This window comes from Antedon mediterranea, chromosome 2 (assembly GCF_964355755.1).
Source record: "Antedon mediterranea chromosome 2, ecAntMedi1.1, whole genome shotgun sequence".
Taxonomy (NCBI): domain Eukaryota; kingdom Metazoa; phylum Echinodermata; class Crinoidea; order Comatulida; family Antedonidae; genus Antedon; species Antedon mediterranea.
The window spans coordinates 6679562-6704136 of record NC_092671.1 but is presented as its reverse complement, the minus strand read 5'-3'; the positions used below and the strand labels follow the sequence as shown (position 1 = coordinate 6704136).

At 32.3% G+C, this 24575-nt stretch overlaps 3 protein-coding genes across 4 annotated transcripts in view; all 3 read right to left on the bottom strand.

Annotated features, from left to right (window-relative positions):
* Positions 1-1146: 1146 nt before the first annotated feature.
* On the bottom strand, positions 1147-2458 carry LOC140039546 (somatostatin receptor type 4-like). The gene is made up of 2 exons (XM_072085159.1): positions 2382-2458; positions 1147-2150 (listed from the first exon to the last, which is right to left on the bottom strand). The coding sequence occupies exons 1-2, from the start codon at positions 2383-2385 to the stop codon at positions 1147-1149; spliced, it is 1008 nt and encodes a 335-aa protein (XP_071941260.1). The 5' UTR covers positions 2386-2458.
* Positions 2459-5096: 2638 nt separating this feature from the next.
* LOC140039545 (myeloid differentiation primary response protein MyD88-like) lies at positions 5097-12797 on the bottom strand. The gene is made up of 7 exons (XM_072085158.1): positions 12709-12797; positions 11236-11579; positions 10890-10937; positions 8223-8246; positions 7360-7543; positions 6457-6548; positions 5097-5922 (listed from the first exon to the last, which is right to left on the bottom strand). The coding sequence occupies exons 2-7, from the start codon at positions 11549-11551 to the stop codon at positions 5774-5776; spliced, it is 813 nt and encodes a 270-aa protein (XP_071941259.1). The 5' UTR covers positions 11552-11579; positions 12709-12797; the 3' UTR covers positions 5097-5773.
* An 819-nt stretch (positions 12798-13616) lies between these two features.
* Positions 13617-24575, bottom strand: part of LOC140040200 (sorting nexin-4-like) — a 30348-nt gene continuing 19389 nt past the window's right edge. For both annotated transcript variants that reach the window (XM_072085953.1, XM_072085954.1), the window contains 6 exons: positions 24196-24323; positions 17583-17672; positions 17042-17135; positions 16438-16592; positions 16157-16271; positions 13617-15703 (listed from right to left, as the gene is read on the bottom strand). In XM_072085953.1, the coding sequence (XP_071942054.1) occupies positions 15656-15703; positions 16157-16271; positions 16438-16592; positions 17042-17135; positions 17583-17672; positions 24196-24323 (630 nt within the window). In that variant the 3' untranslated portion in view covers positions 13617-15655. The remainder of the gene's footprint in view (positions 15704-16156; positions 16272-16437; positions 16593-17041; positions 17136-17582; positions 17673-24195; positions 24324-24575) is intronic.

Here is a 24575-nt window from a genome sequence, read left to right as displayed (position 1 = left end):
GAATATAGTGTCAAATCTCATTTTATTCAATAATGACGCAAATAGGGAAGTACCCAATTCTAAATTGTATCTAAAAATATGACAGAATTGTGCTTCCCTTAAAAGGTAACACAATAAACAAGGAAATTTGAAAATCACTTATATATTTGCCTGATTTGTTTATATATACAATTGTAAATGTATATTTGAAACTTTTAATTCCGCCTATCTATTTTCATATGGTTTTCTACGAACGATACTATGTGATTCGAAAACAGAGACCTAAAACACGGAGGTCAGTGACCCAATGTGACACCATCACTAAACTTCTCAATATTACGTCATATAGGTGGTCTGTTTCGAGAATTCTCAAATACAGAGCCCCCAACAAAAACTTCTTAATATTTACGTTATGTAGACCCGGGGTCACTGGTCTCTCTGTTTTTTTAGGTTTCTGTTTTCGAAACACCCCGAAGATACTACTTCAGCTGCAGTGTCAACAGATAATTAACCATATTTTCAGGAAGTTCACGGTACCAATCAGAGCATCTTAGATGATGACCTTTAAAAAATCAAATATTAGGCCTATCTTATTTAAATCTCCAAACCTCCCTCCTCTTAAACAGATATGACCAATTACTGCAATATATAAAACGAAAATGTATAGTAATAAATAAATTGTAAAAAATATAAATGTTGAATGTTAGTATTGTTTCTTTTGCCCATCTGGATATTGAAGTGTTTCTTCAAAATAACAGCCCAAATATTTTGGCAAATTTAAGCCTAATGCAGGTCAATTTAGCAATTTAAATGACGAGTACTAATTATCTCTTGTATATTAACAAAAGTGAAAACTCATGAGGTATATTTTGCTAAGCACACTTGACGTCACAGCAATTTACGGCGACGACTGTACGGCGAGCGCGCGGGGCGATATCGTAAATCTCACAATTGTGTTCTGAAATCATAATTATACATTCCTAATACGTTGTCAACATATGGTTTTCGGTAAAGTTGTCCTTTAACTCCGATTAAAAAAAGGCGTATAACAATTTTACATTTATGGGCTAAGATTTACATTGTAATTGTTACATTTACGAACAATTTTCACATTTGATGGATCGACATGGTCGACATTAAATTGACCTAAAATACTGCATTATACAATTATACACCAGTATTTGTGATACTTTGAGAAGTATTCACTGCGCTAGACTCATCACCGACATACCGTAATCTAAATATCCGACGCCAAATTTTGCGCAAACCGCTTCTGAAATTGTCCATCTTTGCCCCATATATGATAGGGTTAATACACATATTACACGTGCTAAGGAGAACTGTAAATTCGTGCTCAATGATGGTACTGAAAGCAAAGCAGTGACAGATATTATAAATTAGGTACATAATGGTATTTGGTGCTGTAGTGATAATGAATGCAATAACCACGATTAACATCGTAAACACAAGATTTCTTTTTATGGAGACATACGGTTGTTTTCTGCCACGAACATGCTGCTTATTCTCTTGAGATTTTCTATGTATTTTTGACAGAATGCGTGAGTAGCAGAAGATCATAAAACCAGCAGGTAGGAAGAATATCAGAAGAAACTGCAGCAATCCGGAAAGAACACTGACCGCTTTACTGGACTCATTATAACGGCACTCTCCCGGAAGCTCTTCGTTGGCATCGGCGATTATGGCAAGATGAAAGGAGATCAAGAAACCGATAATGTACGGAATTGTGTAAAATAATCCTGATTTTCTGCCAATATTTCTGTTTCTGTACGTCAGAGGGTGTACCACTGCAATGTAACGTTCAACTGTTATCATCACAAGGTTGTATACTGAGGTATACGTTCCGAACCAGTACAGTACTCGAGCTTTGCAGAAGACACACCCTCCTGTTCCGTCTGGCGCATCTTGGTTGTAAAAGAACAGAAACATACAGCAACCAAATAGATCTACTACCGACTGCTGAAATATTAAGCCATGTAGTAAAGACTTCTTGTACATTTTTATGTACAAGAAAACTGCAGTGACGCCAACATTCAGCATAATTCCAATGCCTATGACAACAAACCGTAACTTTATCAGCCATTTGTTATCTGGTTCGTTGAATATAGTTCCAAATGTACTGGCAATGTTGGTAGTAGTTGTATACGTGTCATCTAAAACAATCATAAATCTTTTTATACTTAAAACAAAAATGAATAACATTTAATCTGTTGTCTTATTCTATTTTATCATCATCTAACAGCAATAATTAATACAACATCAAAAATAACACTTATTCGTTGTTAAAACATACTTTTCCTCTTCCTTATTTTAATCTTTGTAATATAAATCATTGTCTTTAAATTAAAACTATTCGTATGTTATTGAAGGTAGGCCTTACTTACCCATTTTTGTTTATCTTGTAAATTAAAATGCAACTTGTCCGCTTGTATATTTAAAAAACACGTCAGTAACTGTACGGTAGGATATGAATAAGGAAATAAACTATAATATAAACTTTATTATCAATTCAAAGAAAACTTTTCTTGAATAAATAAACAGAAGTCACTTTCATTTTCGTATTTCCTTACGGAAGTTTTAAATAATGTTATTATTATTATTTTATTGAGAGCGTATTAATCTGTATCTCCATTAGTATACACAGGGAAACCCGCCAAACCCCAAAACAAAACCGATAATATCTCATCATGAACATTAAACCAATTATTTTAAAAATTAGTTACTCATTAACAAAATATGTTTTAAATATGCAAATTTTATACTATATCTATATTGAGTTGACATGCGCAGAACAATGTTCGAAAATGTACCTGTACTAGTACAAGGATTTTTTCGAAATGGCAAAAATATGGATTTTTTAAACTTCAATTGTTATGCAATAATATTGCCATAAATGCGCATATATTGCGTTATAATCATCTTGTAGAGTCGTAGTAACCAGTTTTGTCAAAAAATAAAAGGGTCGAAAGTTTATCATTTTTCGAAAATTTCTCTGTACTAAAGTACAGGAAAATTTTCGAAAAATGGCCGATTTTCGACCATTTTTATTTTTTGACATAAATGGTTACTATTGCATAATAAACATGCGCAGAGTCGACTAATGGGCTCTGCGCATGGTAATTGTGCTATAGTAACCAGTTTTATCGAAAAATAAAAAGGTCGAAAATTGGCCAGTTTAAAAAAAAAATCCCTGTACTATAGTACAGGGAAATTTTCGAAAAATGGCCGATTTTCGACCCTTTTATTTTTTGACATAAAGGGTTACCGTACTATTGCATAATAAACATGCGCAGAGACGAATAATGAGTTCTGCGCATGTCAATTGTGCTATTGTAACCAGTTTTGACATAAATGGTTACTATTGCATAATAAACATGCGCAGAGTCGACTAATGGGCTCTGCGCATGTTAATTGTGCTATAGTAACCAGTTTTATCGAAAAATGAAAAGGTCGAAAATTGACCATTTTTTGAAAAGTACAGGAAAATTTTCGAAAAATGGCCGATTTTCGACCTTTTTTATTTTTTGATATAAATGGTTACTATTGCATAATTAACATGCGCAGAGACGAATAATGGGTTCTGCGCATGTCAATTGTGCTATAGTAACCAGTTTTTGACATAAATGGTTACTATAGCATAATAAACATGCGCAGAGTCGACTAATGGGTTCTGCGCATGTTAATTGTGCTATGTAACCAGTTTTATCGAAAAATAAAAAGGTCGAAAATTGGCCATTTTTTGAAAAAATCCCTGTGCTATAGTACAGGTAAATTTTCGAAAAATGGCCGATTTTCGACCCTTTTATTTTTTGACATAAATGGTTACTATTGCATAATAAACATGCACAGAGACGAATAATGGGTTGTGCGCATGTAAATTGTGCTATAGTAACCAGTTTTTGACATAAATGGTTACTATAGCATAATAAACATGCGCAGAGACAAATAATAGGTTCTGCGCATTTTTTGGAAAAATCTCTGTACTATAGTACAGGCAAATTTTCAAAAAATGGCCGATTTTCGACCCTTTTTATTTTTTGACATAAATGGTTACTATTGCATAATAAACATGCGCAGAGTCGACTAATGGGTTCTGCGCATGTTAATTGTGCTATGTAACCAGTTTTATCGAAAAATAAAAAGGTCGAAAATTGACCATTTAAAAAAAAAATCCCTGTACTATATATAGTACAGGTAAACTTTCGAAAAATGGCCGATTTTCGACCCTTTTATTTTTTGACATAAATGGTTACTATTGCATAATAAACATGCGCAGAGACGAATAATGGGTTCTGCGCATGTCAATTGTGCTATAGTAACTAGTTTTGACATAAATGGTTACTATAGCATAATAAACATGCGCAGAGTCGACTAATGGGTTCTGCACATGTTAATTGTGCTATAGTAACCAGTTTTATCGAAAAATTAAAAGGTCGAAAATTTGCCATTTTTGGAAAAAATCCCTGTAGGCCTACTATAGTACAGGGTAATTTTCGAAAAATGACCGATTTTCGACCCTTTAATTTTTTCACATAAAGGGTTACTATTGCATAATAAACATGCACAGAGACGAATAATGGGTTCTGCGCATGTCAATTGTGCTATAGTAAACAGTTTTTGACATAAATGGTTACTAGCATAATAAACATGCGCAGAGGCAAATAATGGGTTCTGCGCATGTTAATTGTGCTATATTAACCAGTTTTATCGAAAAATAAAAAGGTCGAAAAATGGCCGATTTTCGACCCTTTTTATTTTTTCACATAAATGGTTATTATTGCATAATAAACATGCGCAGAGACGAATAATGGGTTCTGCGCATGTCAATTGTGCTGTAGTAACTAGTTTTTGACATAAATGGTTACTATAGCATAATAAACATGCGCAGAAATATATATTGAGATAACATGCTCAGAACATATTATGTGAGTCAGCGCATCTCAAATTCTCATATAGTAACCAGTTATGTTAAAAAATAAAAAGGTAAACATTTAAATTTTTTTGCCAAAATATCAACTATAAAATTAATTTTTTAGTCAAATTTCAACCCTATTAATTTAATTTTACAAGTCGATATTATGGCCATTTTTTGAAAAAAATCCTGTAATATATCCTATTACTATGAGCTACATAAGGAATTGTATGCTTACAGTATAGAATGAATTATGGTATATATTAGTTGACATATCATAATATAATATCCAATATTTAAAACAAAATATATTCAGAAGAATCCTAACGTCTTATAATGGAATGTTCTGAGAAAGTATTTAGATCTGCAGCACACTCTGATTTTAAAATTATTTTTAGATGTACTGTACAACTTTATTCTTATTAATCTTCTACCTAATAAAAGTCAAAGTAAGTCAGATCTTAGGTTCATATATATATGTCTATATATAGAAAGACTTCTTCTTCATTAGATAAACTTCTTCATCAGATACACTTCTCCATCAGGTAGACCTCTTCATCAGATACACTTCTCCTTCAGGTACACTTCTTCATCAGATACACTTCTCCATCAGATACACTTCTTCATCAGATACACTTCTTCATCAAATACACTTCTCCATCAGGTATACTTCTTCATCAGATAGACTTTTTCATCAGGTACATTTCTTCATCAGGTACATTTCTTCATCAGGTAGACTTCTTCATCAGGTACTGTACTTTTTACAAATGGATGACTGGAACTTTGAAACATGAATGCTAGTTGATCAATCATCAGGAAATTTATCTCAAGCAGTTAAATCTGAATCACACGCTGGTTACACAATTATTTTAGACGTAGTGTCTGTGCCAGACGCTCCCAGAACCACAGTCTAAGTTCTTTTCTTGTGAAGTCAATGACAGTTAAATGAGCTAAAATTTGAGGGACATTACATTGTCTATATTTAATTGGTACAATACGTCTTGTTTGAGATCCTATATAAAATACATAGAAAGAAATCATTATAACCCTTTCTTCAATATTAATTTCATCTCATGTTTGTAAAATGAATTTTTTCTGTAAACATTATGTCTTATTAAAATTTAACTTCAATCATTTAAAAATAAATTGATAAGTTACAAAATTATAAAAAAAATTGTATTTTTATGTTGTATATGCCCCAAATGGCATAAGTAACAGTCTTAGGATAAAGTTTTAGGCTAGGACTATTGTAATAAATTTATAAGTTACACAATTTTTTATTTTGTATGTGCCCCAGATCAAATGTAAGTGGAAGGGATAGAGTTTTGGGCTAGGACTATTGTAATAAATTTATAAGTTACACAATTTTTTATTTTGTATGTGCCCCAGATCAAATGTAAGTGGAAGGGATAGAGTTTTGGGCTAGGACTATTGTAATAAATTTATAATTTACACAATTTTTTATTTTGTATGTGCCCCAGATCAAATGCAAGTTGAAGGGATAGAGTTTTGGGCTAGGACTATTGTAATAAATTGTCTCGTCTCACCTGGTGGTAATGAAAGTGCAAACTTAGTTTGGAAGTCACATTGAGGAGTACCTTCAAAGTCTGGTGATAATACTATTATCATTCTCTTACATCTGAAATAAAAATTAGAAATTAGTGGAAAATCTAGCATTATATTCGAAAATCTATCCTCTTGATGTATAATTATTATTTTCCACCTAAATTATTTCTCGATTTTCCACAATTGTAAATAATAAAAATCAAATAAAAAAATTTAAAATGTTGCTCTTTTGTGTAGCAGTTGTGTGATGTAAAATTTAATAACCATATTCTTCTTTTAAACAATAATAACAGCAATTGTAGTTGTTTTATAAATGTAAATGTATTAATGCTGATATTTGACTAAAATAAAGGCTAAGAATATAATTTTATTATGTAAAAATGTCAAATCTTTTCAATGCAAAAGCATAGGAAGATCAGAAGCAATAAATAGTTGGTTTCTAAACTCTTTGCGATTACAGTTTCCAAGTTTCAATTATAATCTTCACATGCGATAAAAGGACTGCCCTAATACTTGAAGTATAATAATTAATTAAGATAGGTCGGTTTGTATAATAGAAAGCTATTGAGCAAGTCACATTTCTGTGAGAAAAAGAGCTTATGTTACGTACATGTTACATACACTGTGCGAGTAAAAATACTTGTCTTGTGCAGACAATTTAAAAAAGCAATTACTTAAATGCTCAGAATGTTATCAAGATTTAATAGAATGTTGAAAGTTCAGTTTTGTTTTGTTGAAAAGGCAAAAAAAAAAAGAAAAAGAAAAGAGTACTTTCAGCTATCCAGTGGTTTCATTGGTGCAATGCTGTGTTGAAATTAAACTGGATGGAATGTCTTAAATGCATGATTCCTGAATAAAGAAAGCCACCTAAAAATTAAACTTACCTTTTATCAATAAGGTTGACCGATACATTTGCCCATGACTCACCGGGTAAAATATCTCTGAAATCAACGCATAGTTTCAGTGGTGGTTCCGATGGACTACGCGATTGCTCTAGCTTTTCCATCATCTGCATGACAAATGGATAATCCTTCTCCGTATAGCAGATAAAAGCATCATACAATTCTCCTAATAATAAAAATAAAATAATAATAATTATTTGCACATCATCATAGAAGTATTTTTTATTTTATGTCTTTTAAGCACATGTGGCCAAGGATTATTAACCATACGAACCACCCTACGATCAACGCTTAGATAATTATCATAACAATACATCGTAGGCTACGAACAATACTTCGTAGGCTACGTTCAGAGAACAATGACATACAATCTACCTATGCGTAGGCTACGAAAGGTTACGCGTAGATACGAAGCAGTAATTTCTTTCTGTATTGTACCAATAGTAAATTAATCATTGTCCTATCAGATAATTGGTAATCCCCCTGATACAGGGTATGGGGCTATTTTGTAAACCAGCTCACCAGGGTAACCCCTTACTCGTCTCGAATGTTGAACTGGGTTCTTTAATATGCACACGGCAAACTGTGTACACTGGACCTTTTCCGAGAAGATTTTTCCACCACCATAACTAGGAGCAAGTCCTCGAATCCATGCCAATATTGTTGGCTCTTTAGGTACGGTAATGGCACCCTTCTCTTAACCGCTCGCTTGATTGAATATTAATTTCTCTAATTATTTGAGTGTGTTGTAAGTAAAATTAGTTCCTCAAGGCAGTGCTTCACAATTGAAAACTATGATACTGTATGGTCCATGATAAAACTCATTAAAATAATGAAATCCTTACCCTCTTCCAGTGTTCCCGGTGAAACTGAAAGACAAAACACAAAAATGGTTACACAAATACAGGTTATAGGAAGTACAAACACAGACATCTATATATAAATTTACGTAAGGGCAAAATTCGGTAAATCGCGCGTTATTTCTAGAATGTTTACTCGATGGTATATAAAGTTGGTTAGAATCTTGGTACTGATTTTAACCACCTGATGTAACCCTGTTTACTAATTAAAATGAGTTAGATAATTAATTATTGACAATTAAAACGAATTTAGGTTCAACGATTTGCCCCAAATAGGGGTGTTTTCCAATCATGGTATACACTGTCTAATGGATGTCCATCTTGAAAAATACCCGCCACAAAAATGCGAGGATGCTTCGCATTTTCCTATCTCCTCCTACGATAATTGTTTTTAATGGCTGAAAACCGGTTGAACAGTTCGAGTACAGCATCATAATGTTGAAGACAGGCCGATTTTCTTTAAAAAATACTATTTTGATAGATTTAATATACGTTTATACAAATGTATTGATTTGCGATGAATGGAACATTCCAATCTCTGTTCCACAATTCAAGTGTCTATTCCCTCAGGCGTCGTAAAGGCAAGTACTGTATACTCATAACAGAAATTGGATCCATTTTTTTTTTTTCAATCTGTGCAGCAGGTGTTGGATATAGATTTTTTTTCAATGGATAATGAACTGTATATTATGTACAAATCGTTATTATTGCAGTTAAACCACCCACATCATCACCCTTCCATCACTGGCATGAGTAGCGTTGTAAAGCCAGTAGAGGATAGGCCTACGGTGCATCACATGCCCTAAACGCAGAACAACTTTGGTGGGTAGGGTAGGAACCAACTTAAAGTATGAATTGGCTCTAGGAAACAATTGAAAACCATTAGGCCTACTAATTAAGTTGAGTTAGATAATTTAATATTATTGACGATTAAATCGAATTTATGATTTGCCCCGAATAGAGGTGGTTTTCACAAATTGTTTTACATTATATAAACATACACGTCGTATTGATGTATCGTTACATATACTGTACAGTTTCAATCGACTAGGACGGTGATAGTTTCAACAAAGTATTACATCGCAATGTTTTACTGGTTTAGTGGTATATTATTTGTAAAACATGAAAACAATTAATATTTCGTTACTAAATGGATAAAGAATATATTTAAAAATTGTTCCTCTTTGCACCCATCCTCTTCCCCATCCCTCTTCCCCATCCCTCAACCCTAATGTTACATACAAAACACAAATTATTAAGTTTGTTTAAATTTGACTTAAACAATTGCTCTCATTTTGTGACAAGTTTCTCTTGCAGTAATTCCCATGGTGCTAATTTTAGTTGAGTATATAAATCACAGTGTCTATTTATTCGTTCCTGTAAACGACATGTATTATTGTCCTGCGGTACGTACATTTGAAATCGCCAGTTTTTTAACGCTGAAATTATTATGTATTCGAGAACCATCTGTGGGCACGAGCTAGATGGTACGCGAGCGAAGCGAGCGTGCCATCTAGTTACAGTAATTTGGAATAATGCAAGAAGGGTAGAATTAGATCAGATTGTACCATAAAAAGACTGCTAATATAATAACACCGAAACCAGATTATAGTGAATCACTGATATTAAAACAATGATGACAATATTACTGGTCAATGATGGCAATATCACTGGTCAATGATGGCAATATCACTGGTCAATGATGGCAATATCACTGGTCAATGATGACAATATCACTGGTCAATGATGACAATATTACTGGTCAATGATGACAATATCACTGGTCAATGATGGCAATATCACTGGTCAATGATGACAATATCACTGGTCAATGATGACAATCACTGGTCAATGATGACAATATCACTGGTCAATGATGACAATATCACTGGTCAATGATGACAATATCACTGGTCAATGATGACAATATCACTGGTCAATGATGACAATATCACTGGTCAATGATGACAATATCACTGGTCAATGATGACAATATCACTGGTCAATGATGACAATATCACTGGTCAATGATGACAATATCACTGGTCAATGATGGCAATATCACTGGTCAATGATGACAATATCACTGGTCAATGATGACAATCACTGGTCAATGATGACAATATCACTGGTCAATGATGGCAATATCACTGGTCAATGATGAAAATATCACTGGTCAGTGATGAAAATATCACTGGTCAATGATGACAATTATCACTGGTTAATGATGACAATTATCACTGGTCAATGATGACAATTATCACTGGTCAATGATGACAATATCACTGGTCAATGATGACAATATCACTGGTCAATGATGACAATATCACTGGTCAATGATGACAATATCACTGGTCAATGATGACAATATCACTGGTCAATGATGACAATATCACTGGTCAATGATGACAATATCACTGGTCAATGATGACAATATCACTGGTCAATGATGACAATATCACTGGTCAATGATGACAATATCACTGGTCAATGATGACAATATCACTGGTCAATGATGACAATATCACTGGTCATTGATGATAATATCACTGGTCAATGATGACAATATCACTGGTCAATGATGATAATATCACTGGTCAATGATGACAATAATCAGTTAAAATCATCATGATCAAATAAAAACAAAATTACCATCTGGTACTTGCACTCGTTTTTCTTTCCAACGTCTGGCATCCTTTTCTACAAAATAGAAAAAAATTATTTCACCCATTAGGATTAATGTCCTACAGTAAATAAATGATTTTGGAACGATAGATAAAAGAGACATTTTTCTTGATTTAATTTATGAAATAATGCAAAAAGTTACACTTTCATCATCTTGCAAATTACAGTAGTGTTTTTAATTCCATACAATTCCATTTAATTAGAAATAGGATAGTGAAATTAATTTCACTTTTCTCTGATACACTGAATGGGGATAAAATGTTGAAAATGGTTTTTGGGGACTATAGCTATACATTAAAAAAATAAAACTTACCAAAGCTATCTTTCACAGCAGTCAAAACATCGTAGCGCTGAATTTCTTGTAGAGCTCTTATTAATGCGCTTATCGTTGCATCCTCCTTGCCGCTCCATGCGCATATAAGTTCACCAGTTGGATCGCTCTCTCGTTCCATGTTACATATATCAATGTATTCAAACTCCAATTCATCGGCTAGGGCTTTCCAATTGTTTCCAAGTGACTGGGCATAGTTTAAATTACGAGAGAGTTTGTTGCGTGATCCAACGCTAAGTGCCACTGCAGGCACATCTTCTGTGATATTTGTAGATGGCTCACTTGAGCTCTCGGCCATTCTACTCCCCTTCTTTCTTTCGTCTTTCCTGATAAACAACAAAACTTATACTACACTATAGCTTATCATAATAATGATGTACAGTAGGTATAGGTTCACTGCAAATTTTGAGTGAGCGACTACTGTCAAGTGAGGCATGCAAGTGCGATCACAAATCTACAGTAACAGTCACGTACAAACAATGCCGTATACAACAAGATAAAAACAGCAAACCCACAGAATTCAGGTAATTTACTTATTATTATCATTCTTTACTCCATGTTATTATAAGTAATTATTTTACTATTCATAATTAATAACCACATACTGTACTACAGTATCTATATTTGTTAGCTTTTTATTTTGATATTAAAATGGAGAACAATTATACACACAACCTACCACAAAGTAAGACCAAATTAAAACAAGCACAGTTACAATTGCACGAATCTATCTTGTGATTCAATTAACAAAAATAGGCTGTCGAATATAATCACGATAAAGAAAGATAAAAAAATAATTTATCAGTAAATTAACGAATGAATATCCGGTATCTTTATCTGTGATCGGCTAAAATATTATGTTAATATGTTCCATACATCAAATAAGTTACCAAACTGGACAGCATGATAAGCTAATCACTGTATACGATTGATAATTTTAATAGAAAAAGACAAGTATCAGACACACGATTGACCTTCCAGATTTGAAACAATGGACAAATTTTATAGCCACCACAAATATTATTAATTAGCACGGTAATAATACTTAAAGAAATACAAAAGCAGTGTCACTGTTATTATTAACCGTGCCGATAAACTGAACTGAATGAACTTGATTGAAACTTCTTAAAAGCTAAATAATCCCTAATAGGCATACTGTATAATAACACCAGTTTACTACAAATATACTACTGTATTAATAATACCATGGATATCACCTCTTGGATTATCCTAGGCTACACAACAACTAGGGTGGGGTCCATGGTGCATGCAGAGGGTACCAAGTCGAGCCTACTGTACTTAGCCTAGACTAGCTAGCTAGCTACTAGGCCTAGCTAGTAGTACTAGCCTAACTAGGGCCTAGCTTAAAAATCTGAGCAAGTAATGTTTTAACTTGATAATAAATTATAGGTCAATGTATAGTATTCAAGCACATCTAAAATATAAGTCCACTACCTTTTGGTACAGAATTCAGAAATCTTAATTCTTAAAATCTCCAATTTTTCGTATCACTTCCTCATTCATTCTATAAACACTAAAAAAACAACAAACCAAACATACATACATGTATGGGACGCCAAATCTGCCAAATTATAGTAACCATTTATAATGTACAGTAATCAAACTGTACACTGAATGTTCTCTTCATTGAAGTCGTTGGGGGCACGCTCAGAAACATATATTTAAGAATGCACACCAGAATGACTGTTGTAATCAATAGCTGCTTAGCTGCTTGCTGCATCTGGAAACGCAAGGTCGCTACTGACACTGATATTGTGTTCAAATCGTATGTCTCCTCCTCATTCGTTTAAATAAATGAGATATGCTGAGTTTCAACGATGAGTTGTCTCTACGTTCTTTATTTCAATACTCTGTAAATATTAATACTTAGGCATATTGTGTCATAATCATATAAATAGTCTGCCTGAATAAATTGTTTGTGCTTTTCCAATCTTACATAATGAAAATCATTGGATTGGAGGAAATCATATCTGATAATGCAGTAGGCATTTGAAACCCTTTATATATGTTAATCATGAATTGAAATGTTCATGTATGCCTATGTTTTTGGTTATGACAAGACAATTTAATATGATTATAATACAGAAGGCCTATTTAGTATACTGTAGAAACGTTTTATTTTAATTCAACACAAAGAAAACGTGAAATTGTAATTTTTGTTTAAATAATTTATTTGGTTTGCAACCCAATACATAATTGAAATTATTGTACCAAAATTACACAATTAATTTGATTTCAATCAACTTGAATAAAATACAGAAATATTCACTATAATAATGGAATGATTTGACTGTAAAGTTTAGCTCCTCATCCAACCCTTAACTTCTACCCCCTCCCCACCCCCCACTTACCCATTCCAGAGTTGAAACTCTGTCAGTATACAGACCAAATATATCCACATATCCTACAAATGTCTACTAGTACTATACTTAATGATAGGACAGATTATAATACATCATTACTATTAGTGACAGGTATACTATACATACTGGCAGTTTGATTACAAATTAGAATTAAAAAAATAACCTCACAGAAGGTCCAATGTACGTGAGGATATGTTTTCTAATTCATCTAATGATATTCAGGTTAACGGATACAAGGGAACATTTTTATTCAAACTAAAATTAAACTTGATGTGCCCATATGGACATGATGATGTCATCTCACTACCATATTTGGGAATATCACTACCATATTTGGGAATATAACTGCCATATTTTTTGGGCACATCACACTTTTTTGTCAAACTAGTTTCATAGTTTAGACAAAGCTTTAGAAACATAGATTTGATTGCGTTTTTGATAAATGTGTAGCACTAATATACTAAGGTCTTGCAAGTTATTGTGGTATGAAAATACAACATTGATTGTACCTTATGCACTCCATGTAACTGGTCGAGTCAAGGCGTGTTAAAACATGACAAATAAACATTATTTTTAATGTTTAATGCATTCAAATTACTATAAATGCTATTGCATGGCATAAAACTGCTATTGCATGAGATAACTTGAACAAAAGTTTAAATAAATTAATCTAATAAACAGTAATAAAATTGTACATGCTGAACTGCAATTTTAAAATGTGCTGTCCATAGCATTGCACAATCATATTTCTTTTAATATAATAATTATTAATATAATGTTGAATATTTATTAAATCATTACTTTTATATTATTAATGGTATGATACATTCCATTACAAAATTGAAAAGAACACCATTTAATTCCTTTTACCAGTTCCGGAAAATCTACGAAGTATTTTAAACTTGATGTCAATCAATTATTTATATGAATTTTGATTACGATATTTAACAAAACATTAATGTTTTCCGTAAAACAGAATTGATTATAGCCTCTCAGGTTACAAAAGCAAATGTAAGTGCACTTTATGTCAAAATATACTTTTATATTGAAGAAATAATAGATAAATAAAATATGGCAGGATTATGCATTACACAATACCAGGTAATAAAAAAATAAATATTTTGGCACATATGGCATTTCATACATATGATACCTGAGCTCGTATTCAGAGAAAATCGATCTGGTGGACTAACATAAAAAAGACAATGACTACACAGACTTGAGGCAAGTCTAAATATCAGGTAGACTTGCCCCAAGTCTCTAGTTATTATTATTTTTAACCTATGAAATGCCATGTGTGCCAAAATGTTTCATTATGTTAAATTGTCACCTATAACCAACCTAGAATGACAACTTATTATTGGTTGATAATGAACTGAAAGGTACTGTTCAGCAACCCACATTTATGGGCTCAAAATTAAAACAAACAAGTCCACTGGCTAAATCAATTATTAGTTTTGTCTTAGGCCATGCATGGACTATCCTTATTGTTGGTTAGTTAGTTATTTTATATCTCCCTGGGCCTTTTAATCTATAATGATTGGATATAGACTGAATAAATAAAGTCATCCATGCCACAATATTATAAATAATATATTATTATACTAACTATACAATATGTACCAGGGAAGAGTATAGAGAAGTGAATAGTGATAATTAATAGTACTACAGTGTTTTGATTACAAGAATGTTAAATTTAAAATATATAACACAAAAAACCAAGAAAAAGAAATGAGAGGCTAAAAACAGAAATTTGACATATATATTAAACGAATGGATTAATATTGAAAATACAGTTTTATTACAAATTAAACTAATGCTAGTACTACATCACTGAAACATAATATAAATATAATAACAGATATTTCCAAAGAGATATAGAAAATAAAGAAGATCAAATACTCTAAAAATAGATCTTTATTATTATAAATTTAGTTTCTTGCTTAAAAGCAAGTCCAGCATTAGTTATCCCTCGGTTACCTTTAATATTATTTCTAAATATTCCTCAATATATATTGTTACATCTTTTCAAAACATTCTTTTGTATTGGTCCAAGTTGTAATTCCCTGTAAGAAAAAAATAACATTATTTCAACAAGGTTACATTTTGCAATAGTCAAGTCGAGTGGTTAAAGCTGTCTACACTATCAAACTAGTTTGACAATTAAAGTGTGCCCAAATATGGTAGTGATATACCCATCACATTTTTTGTCACATAAAGTTTGATGGCCATAATATTAGAACATGTTTAAGACCATAGCTATGGCGGTAAAATAAGTCTTCTCAGATAAGGACTGGAGTATACATTATACACATCTCGCTTGTATGTACTTTAAAGAACCCAGAGCATCTTTCAGAAAGAGTAGAGAGTTACCCCGCTGATCTAGTACATCCCAGATCTGTTGAAAGGATGGCTAAAGAAGTGGCGACGTCCGATCTATTAAGCCAACGGACAACAAAATCAGCGCATGTGGTGAAACGAAAAACATAAAAGGTTAATATGTGAATGTGATCACCTACCCTTTTTGCAATTTTTATTTGAAGAACGGAGAAATTTATAAATATTTCTTTTAGATCTGCTGTTTTAGTTTTCTTGAATGCATCTATTTCCTTAAGTGCCTCTTCTACAAATTCCCTGAAATAGGAACAACATTAAATTGAAATGATTTTCACCAATAAATGCCTATTTTGAAGGCACCACTGCCCATAGTTTGTAACAAAAACTGTCAAACCACTCTCAAGGCAAATAAAATAATATTTGTGTACTATATTACTTATTTTTAAATCAAAATATAACTCACTCTGCCTCTTTTTGTGTTCTTGTCACATTCTCCTCAGCTTCTTGAATTTGATCTTTGACCTGTCTTAACTTAGTCTCTTTCACTTGTTCCGTTTCAGGACCAAATACTTTGCTACTAAGGCCTCGCCAGGAGAAGGTTTTTGTTGGTGCGGTACCCTATAATAAATATAAAAAGAACGCACAACTTCTATGTTATAACATTTTCACAAGTATATAAATTAACAATTTTTTACACGATTTCGTAAACGCATTGTATTTGTATACTTGGGAGCTTTATTTTTATTATTAATATTTTAAATTCCAAAATGTCTACTAGTAGGCCAATCACCATTATTATATTATTATAATTTTATTATTATTATTATTCATATTATTATTATTATTTAATTATTTATTATTATTTCTATTCATACTATTACATACTTTTTTTACCATTTTTTTTTTTACATATTTTACATCACAATTTACAGTGACATTATTATATTACTATAATTTTATTATTATTATTATGTATTATTATTTTTTAATTATTTATTATTATTTCTATTCATATTATAATTTTTTTACATATTTTACATCATAATTTACAGTGACTTATTACCAACCTGAAGCTGATCTCTTAGTTGAGTTTTAGATGCTAACAATTCCTCGGCTTTTTCAACCTCATATTGCAACATTTCTTGTTTGCTACAAACAGATCTGTAATAAAAATGTAACAATTACATTCTATCTCAATAGATTTTCATAATAAATATAGATTTACTGTGTATGTAAAAACATATAAAGCTAGTTTTCTTACATTAGATAAATAAATCCACATATTTACCTCACGAATCATGAGTCAAAAGATCGTGAATTCATAATAAATTGTTTTGTAAAAGGGTAGGATTTAAAATATCCACAAGCTGTCAAGCAATTTGTTAGCCTAGAGTGTTTGTCAGTGTAGGCCTAATGTTGTGTGTTTGTATCCATGTGTTCTAGTTCAAATCTTGCTGGAGGAATTTGAAAATTGTTTATTTATTGTGTGGAAGAGAATATATTGAGATGACTCACAAGTTTTTAGTGTATTACGTGCTTGACAATGGGAAGATGTTGAGTTGTTTAAAGAGTTTAAAGTACAAGTCTACTGCCCTCTAGCATTCTTACCTAACAGCATCTGCAAAACATGCATATTCCTTCAACTGATCTGCAATTAGCTCCTCTTCTGCCATAAAGTCATCAATATAATCTTTGTACCTAAATACAAAAAGGAAAATATTTGATACGTTAATCATGTCTGGAAGTACAGCAATAGAGACACAGATTTTATTTGTAATCTTGGAGCATTTAACATATACCCCATTAGACTCCCTGATTAGACACTCATCATAATCAGTTGTAGCAAGATTCTCAAATACTATTTTTAAATAGATTTATTGATTATAGCAACTACAACACTGATTGCTCACAATGCAAAATTGTCACTAACAGCTCTCAAATGAACAACATAAATAAATTGATATATGCCAATATACATCAATGCATAAATCCACAAGGATAGAATAGAAAAACATTTTAAAAGATACTACAGTACTATAATACAAACTAGATTTAATTCGTCACTATGACGAATTATAGGTTATATGCATTGATTTAAATCAAGATAATTGATTTTTAAAAGATATATTGATTGATTGATTTTCTCAGAATCTTTAATTATTTATAATATATGATAGGACCTTGCTAACACGAACACCATAGCCGGTATCACAATCCGATCAAAGATCCATATGCGTATAATGTCATAAACCACATTTGTTGTTACATAATAATAAAGACATAAGTTAATTTTTATCTAGATTTCATTATAAATCATGTGTATAATCTATACACTAAGAAATAAATTTGAACAAACAATACGGATAATAAAAAAAAAATCTTATTTCGTTTCCCAAGGTGAGACTCGATCTCGGTACCTTGAATGCCATAGACACGAGCACAGACCACCGAGCCATACACAACTGACTAAAAGTTGTAGAAAAATTCCTCCGTGTATTTACTATGCAGTAACCACTTTGATGCAAATAGATTATTACATACCGAAATGAATTATAATTTTTTACTATGATGACATCTTTAAAATGTATACAAATGATGCACTGTCAAACTACATACTTTTAACTTTAATATATGAATTTTTGAAGGAAGAAAGTTAATGTTAAGTTTGTTATTTTGGCATAAGAAAATGTCATAATTTGTTTGATTGTCGAAATTATTTTTTTTTAATTTAATATGCAATTAATGATGACTTAATCAACTTTTGTTCTCTTTATTTGATAATAAATCATACATATGATACATACACTTCAAGAAAATGAAATAAAAAATAGGTGTTCCCCTGCATTCTGACGATATATATTAATTTTAAAATTTAGCATATTTTCACCATTTTGTTAACTTATACGTGCGTAGCCAGTCACTTTTGACGTGCTCGTATAACGCAATTTCGAGTTGAAACCTGAATCAAATATGATGATATTATTAAAGAAAGATTGTAAAACAGAAATCGGGCAAAAAGAGTGCGCATTAACGTTTAACGCGCAGTGCGCGTGCAAAAATCTGCGCACTCATGGCATTTTTTTAAACGCTTAAAATTGCCTGAAACGTACTCTAATTTCATCGAAAATAAATTTTGACAATTTTGAACATTTTAAGCGCGCGTACGCAAGCGTTATATGCGCTACGCACGTAATTTTATTGCCATATGATGAAATATGACCTGAAATTTATGAGTACCAAATTTTGTTTAATTGTGATTCATGCTTGTGAAGATATGATTACAAACGTGATTTCGTAAAATCGCGCGTAGACCGCGTAATTTTTGATTACGCATCGTGAAAATATAACCACATCGATTCCTGGCCATGAGGAATATACTCTGAAAACTTGACTTAGCTAGATTAAACTGATGCCAAGATAATGCACGGACAAAATAGTGCTAAGGAAAGAATAAATAAATAAATAAATAAATAAATAAACTAGATTTAATTCGTCACTATGACGAATTATAGGTTATATGCATTGATTTAAATAAAGATAATTGATTTTTAAAAGATATATTGATTGATTGATTTTCTCAGAATCTTTAATTATTTATAATATATGATAGGACCTTGCTAACGCGAACACCATAGCCGGTATCACAATCCGATCAAAGATCCATATGCGTATAATGCTATAAACCACATTTGTTGTTACATAATAATAAAGAAATAAGTTAATTTTTATCTAGATTTCATTATAAATCATGTGTATAATCTATACACTAAGAAATAAATTTGAACAAACAATACGGATAATAAAAAAAAAATCTTATTTCATTTCCCAAGGTGAGACTCGATCTCGGTACCTTGAATGCCATAGACACGAGCACAGACCACCGTCTGACTAAAAGTTGTAGAAAAATTCCTCCGTGTATTTACTATGCAGTAACCACTTTGATGCAAATAGATTATTACATACCGAAATGAATTATAATTTTTTACTATGATGACATCTTTAAAATGTATACAAATGATGCACTGTCAAACTACATACTTTTAACTTTAATATATGAATTTTTGAAGGAAGAAAGTTAATGTTAAGTTTGTTATTTTGGCCTAAGAAAATGTCATAATTTGTTTGATTGTCGAAATTATTTTTTAATTTAATATGCAATTAATGATGACTTAATCAACTTTTGTTCTCTTTATTTGATAATAAATCATACATATGATACATAAACTTCAAGAAAATGAAATAAAAAATAGGTGTTCCCCTGCATTCTGACGATATATATTAATTTTAAAATTTAGCATATTTTCACCATTTTGTTAACTTATACGTGCGTAGCCAGTCACTTTTGACGTGCTCGTATAACGCAATTTCGAGTTGAAACCTGAATCAAATATGATGATATTATTAAAGAAAGATTGTAAAACAGAAATCGGGCAAAAAGAGTGCGCAATAACGTTTAACGCGCAGTGCGCGTGCAAAAATCTGCGCACTCATGGCAATTTTTTAAACGCTTAAAATTGCCTGAAACGTACTCTAATTTCATCGAAAATAAATTTTGACAATTTTGAACATTTTAAGCGCGCGTACGCAAGCGTTATATGCGCTACGCACGTAATTTTATTGCCATATGATGAAATATGACCTGAAATTTATGAGTACCAAATTTTGTTTAATTGTGATTCATGCTTGTGAAGATATGATTACAAACGTGATTTCGTAAAATCACGCGTAGACCGCGTAATTTTTGATTACGCATCGTGAAAATATAACCACATCGATTCCTGGCCATGAGGAATATACTCTGAAAACTTGACTTAGCTAGATTAAACTGATGCCAAGATAATGCACGGACAAAATAGTGCTAAGGAAAGAATAAATAAATAAATAAATAAATAAATAAAGATTTTGACAGAATCAAGAGGTTATATGCATATCATGCATATAACCTAATAATGATACATTATATTTTCATACTCTACTCAGACATATCACAATGTAATGTAATGAAATGGGTAACAATATATATCAATATTCATCACAAAGTGTAATTACTGAAAATTCCATTGACATAGACCAATGCGGCTCGCAGGTGTCTGTTCACCAAAGCTATGTGGGAATACATCATTGGACACACGCACACAGGATATGCACAGGAAGCTGGCGCGTCCGCACTACCATCGTCGAGCAACATTACCATCAATCTTAAACTACTTGAATTGTGACATTGAAAACAGGAAGTGATCCATGACTCAAGATGCATATTGATCTTTAGACCATCGCTGCACTTGTGTTATTGTCGTCGTCGGGACTGCAAACCGAAAATTAGATTTTAGGGGCAAGGACGCCAGACAGAAAAATCATGTCAAGTTACTTTAGAAAGTCTTAAGTTAACTTGGCATTTGAAATTTATTGAATCTATCGCTTTGATTTATTTTTTAATATGTTAATGGTTTTTAAAAAACAAAAAACATGTTGGCATTTGGTTATATTGTAATAGATACTATTTTCATGGTGGTTTGAATATATTGTTAAAAACCACTAGCCTTTTGCTCATAAACATGGAATTTACACTTTACATCATCGACCGATACACACTGTACAATTTTTTTTATCCAATTTTTCCTTTTTCTATTTGTTTATTACAGCAATTCATATAAATGTATGATTGACTGTTTCCACACTTATAAATATAGTGCCGTTATACAGCACAAGATAATTTAAACTTGGACGCCATTTGGGTGGACAAAAATGGATGATACAATATATGGAAACTTTGTGACTTGAAAATTAATTAATGTTAATTAGTTAATTACATGTTGTACGAAAATATGTTTACAAAATAAATGACTATTGACAATAATTACTGTATAATCACTGGTAGAATACACAATATAATTTTGTTTTCAATGTTACTGCTCAAATGGTGTTCATGAGATTACTGGGAGCGTAGTGTTGTACTAGAATAAGACCTAGCAACAGATACACATCATGCACAGCAGAGCTGCACTTTAATCTTTGCTAAGAAAGTACAATACAATTTCTTTATTGTGGCCATTTAGGTAACATCTCAAAAAGAGATTATTGCATGTGGACTCATCGTATGGGCTACTGTGGACTAGTTACAGATTAGTAGAGTTTCCTTGGATTGTAATTCACTCTGGGTACCCACACCAAATTTTAATAAGAGAATATTTACTAGGAAAATTATGATTAATGGCAAACATTAATCCTGCATGTAGATTTATATAGAGTTTATATTCCATAGGGATTCTGTTGTTGCCTAATCTATCAACGCACGAGACAAGATTGATATACGTGAGGTTGGGTTTAGATTTACTGTAAGCCTTTACAATTGGAATCAAGCTAGGGGTGCATAGATAGAGGGTCATCGTGGGTCAATTAAACTGTAGAGTAAACATCATATGAAAGAAAATAAGACAGTGTCACTCATTGGCTACAGACTAATGCCTCGGAATAAATAGAAAGCAGAAGGGACCTAGATCTGATCTTATGTCATGCTAATGAAGTGTCTAGTCTATAGAATGACTCAGTGAGCATGTGCTTCAGCTAGGCGCTGTGTATGATTCCTGTGACCTTTCATGGAAACAACCCACCCAAATCAGTTTCTATTATAAGCCTCGATCTTATCTATATCACAGCATTTTTTTTCTATTTTGCCTTGAAAACAAAAATGTAGATAACTGTAATTTCTAATCTGTGGGACAAGGTGGTTAATCAGTTGGGACAAGGTGGTTAAGATCAGTTAAGACATCACATGGTTGAGTGGTTGAGGCAACCATAAAATCGGCACAGGTTCAAGCCTCTCCTCTTAGCCATAGTTCTGGTGGTAGAACAAATCTTCTCAGGATTTAAAATTGGAGGCACAGTGTACACATCTGGTTCATGTGCATTCAGTGCAACTTTCAGAATGAGTAGGAGGTTTAATTACCCTAGTGTACTGGTCATCTCAGCCCTGTCATTTCGGGTTAAAAATACTCACCCAGGGATGATCTAAAATAAAACAATAACGTGGGCGCTGTTTAACTTTTTTATACTTCACAGCGGAAGTAATGTTGGATAATACATAAGAACAATAGGATGATATAGCCATCAGGTAAGGATGTGCTAAACAGGTGCCTAGGTGGATTTCCTCAATCACCTTTGTCTTGTCTATGACATCATCTCATAATTGAGTCTGCAACTCCAATTATACATACCTTGTAAATGTGAAGTGGGTGGTTAAAGTCAATACACATAAGCTCTAGATGGACTAATAACTGGGGCAAGGTTAAGAAAGTCAAGACACATTACTTTCAAGGGTGAGAACATGCATTGTGTTGAGAAGTTAAAATAAGGACACCGAAACTGTCTGTATACTGAAAACGTCCTGTCAAAAATACTGTATGTAGTAGTCACCATTTTTCAACAAAAAAAAGATAGTCACTACTACTAAAGGCAGTAAATATTGCACCGGTGAAGAAACATAAAGAACATGTTGCCAAAAGCCAAGACACTATGAGACCATGATAAACTACTCTGTTGAGATTTTTTCCCAAGTAATCAATAATTCCTATCAGAACAAAACTAATGGTGTCCCACAGAAATGTCCATTTATGAGACCACTGAAAAATGTATTTATTTATTTTATTCCAATCCAACAGCGAGTCATCGCCACTAAAGCTCTGTTTACACTGTTAAACTACTTTGACAAAAAAGTTTTATATATCCAAATATGGTAGTGATATCCCCAAATATGGTAGTGATATGAGGTTATCATATCCATATATGGGAACATCACATTTTTTTTGATAGTGTAGACAGAACTTAACAGGCTGGTTAAATCTTAAAAATTAAAACTTAAAATATAAAATCTCTATGTGATGGTCCCTTATCACCATCTTCCAATGGTTGTTTTTTTTTTTTAATACCATCTGCCATCTATGGTTCAATCCCACTTCACTCACAAATACAGTCCAGTGGCTGTATTCACCAATCACACTTAAGTGAGACATTTCCCTTAAATATTAAGTGTTTCCTCAGTGCAAGTGTGAATAGTGAATACAGCCACTGGAGAACATTTATACCACTTTCCCATCACCTATCAAAACACATACAAAACGCTTGTTTTGACGCTCTAGTGTATGTAAACTGTAAACTAAACTCGGTGATGTGGAGGAGGGTGTTCTTGTGGTGCACAATAGTAACAATAAAAGTGTTTACTTACGAGTCCATATAGTGACCAGCACTCTGTAGACCATCTCCCATCTCATGTTCAATGCCACTCCACTCACTGAATACACGTCCATAGTTACCATGGATCTTATGGATACCATACAGTCTGTCAGCTAATTTCTGAAAATGTGTAAACAACCATTGTAATACATAGATAGCCTACCATTTGTGCTAATGAGCATTTACAACTGTGTGGTGGATTAAAATATATAAAAAAGTATTCTGTTTTTCTGTGGACCACACGCTCTGTCTACACTATTATGTGACAAAACAATGTGATGTGCCCATATATGGACATGATGATGTCATATCACTACCATATCTGGGTATATCACTACCATATTTGGAAACATCACACCTTTTTTGTCAAAC

Coding starts and splice junctions, on each gene's coding strand:
- LOC140039545 (XM_072085158.1), bottom strand. CDS start 11,551: ATGGCCGAGAGCTCAAGTGAGCCATCTACAAATATCACAGAAGATGTG. Junction 8,247..10,889: donor ACGAGTGCAAGTACCAGATG/GTAATTTTGTTT, acceptor TTTGTCTTTCAG/TTTCACCGGGAACACTGGAA. Junction 7,544..8,222: donor ACCGGGAACACTGGAAGAGG/GTAAGGATTTCA, acceptor TTTTATTATTAG/GAGAATTGTATGATGCTTTT.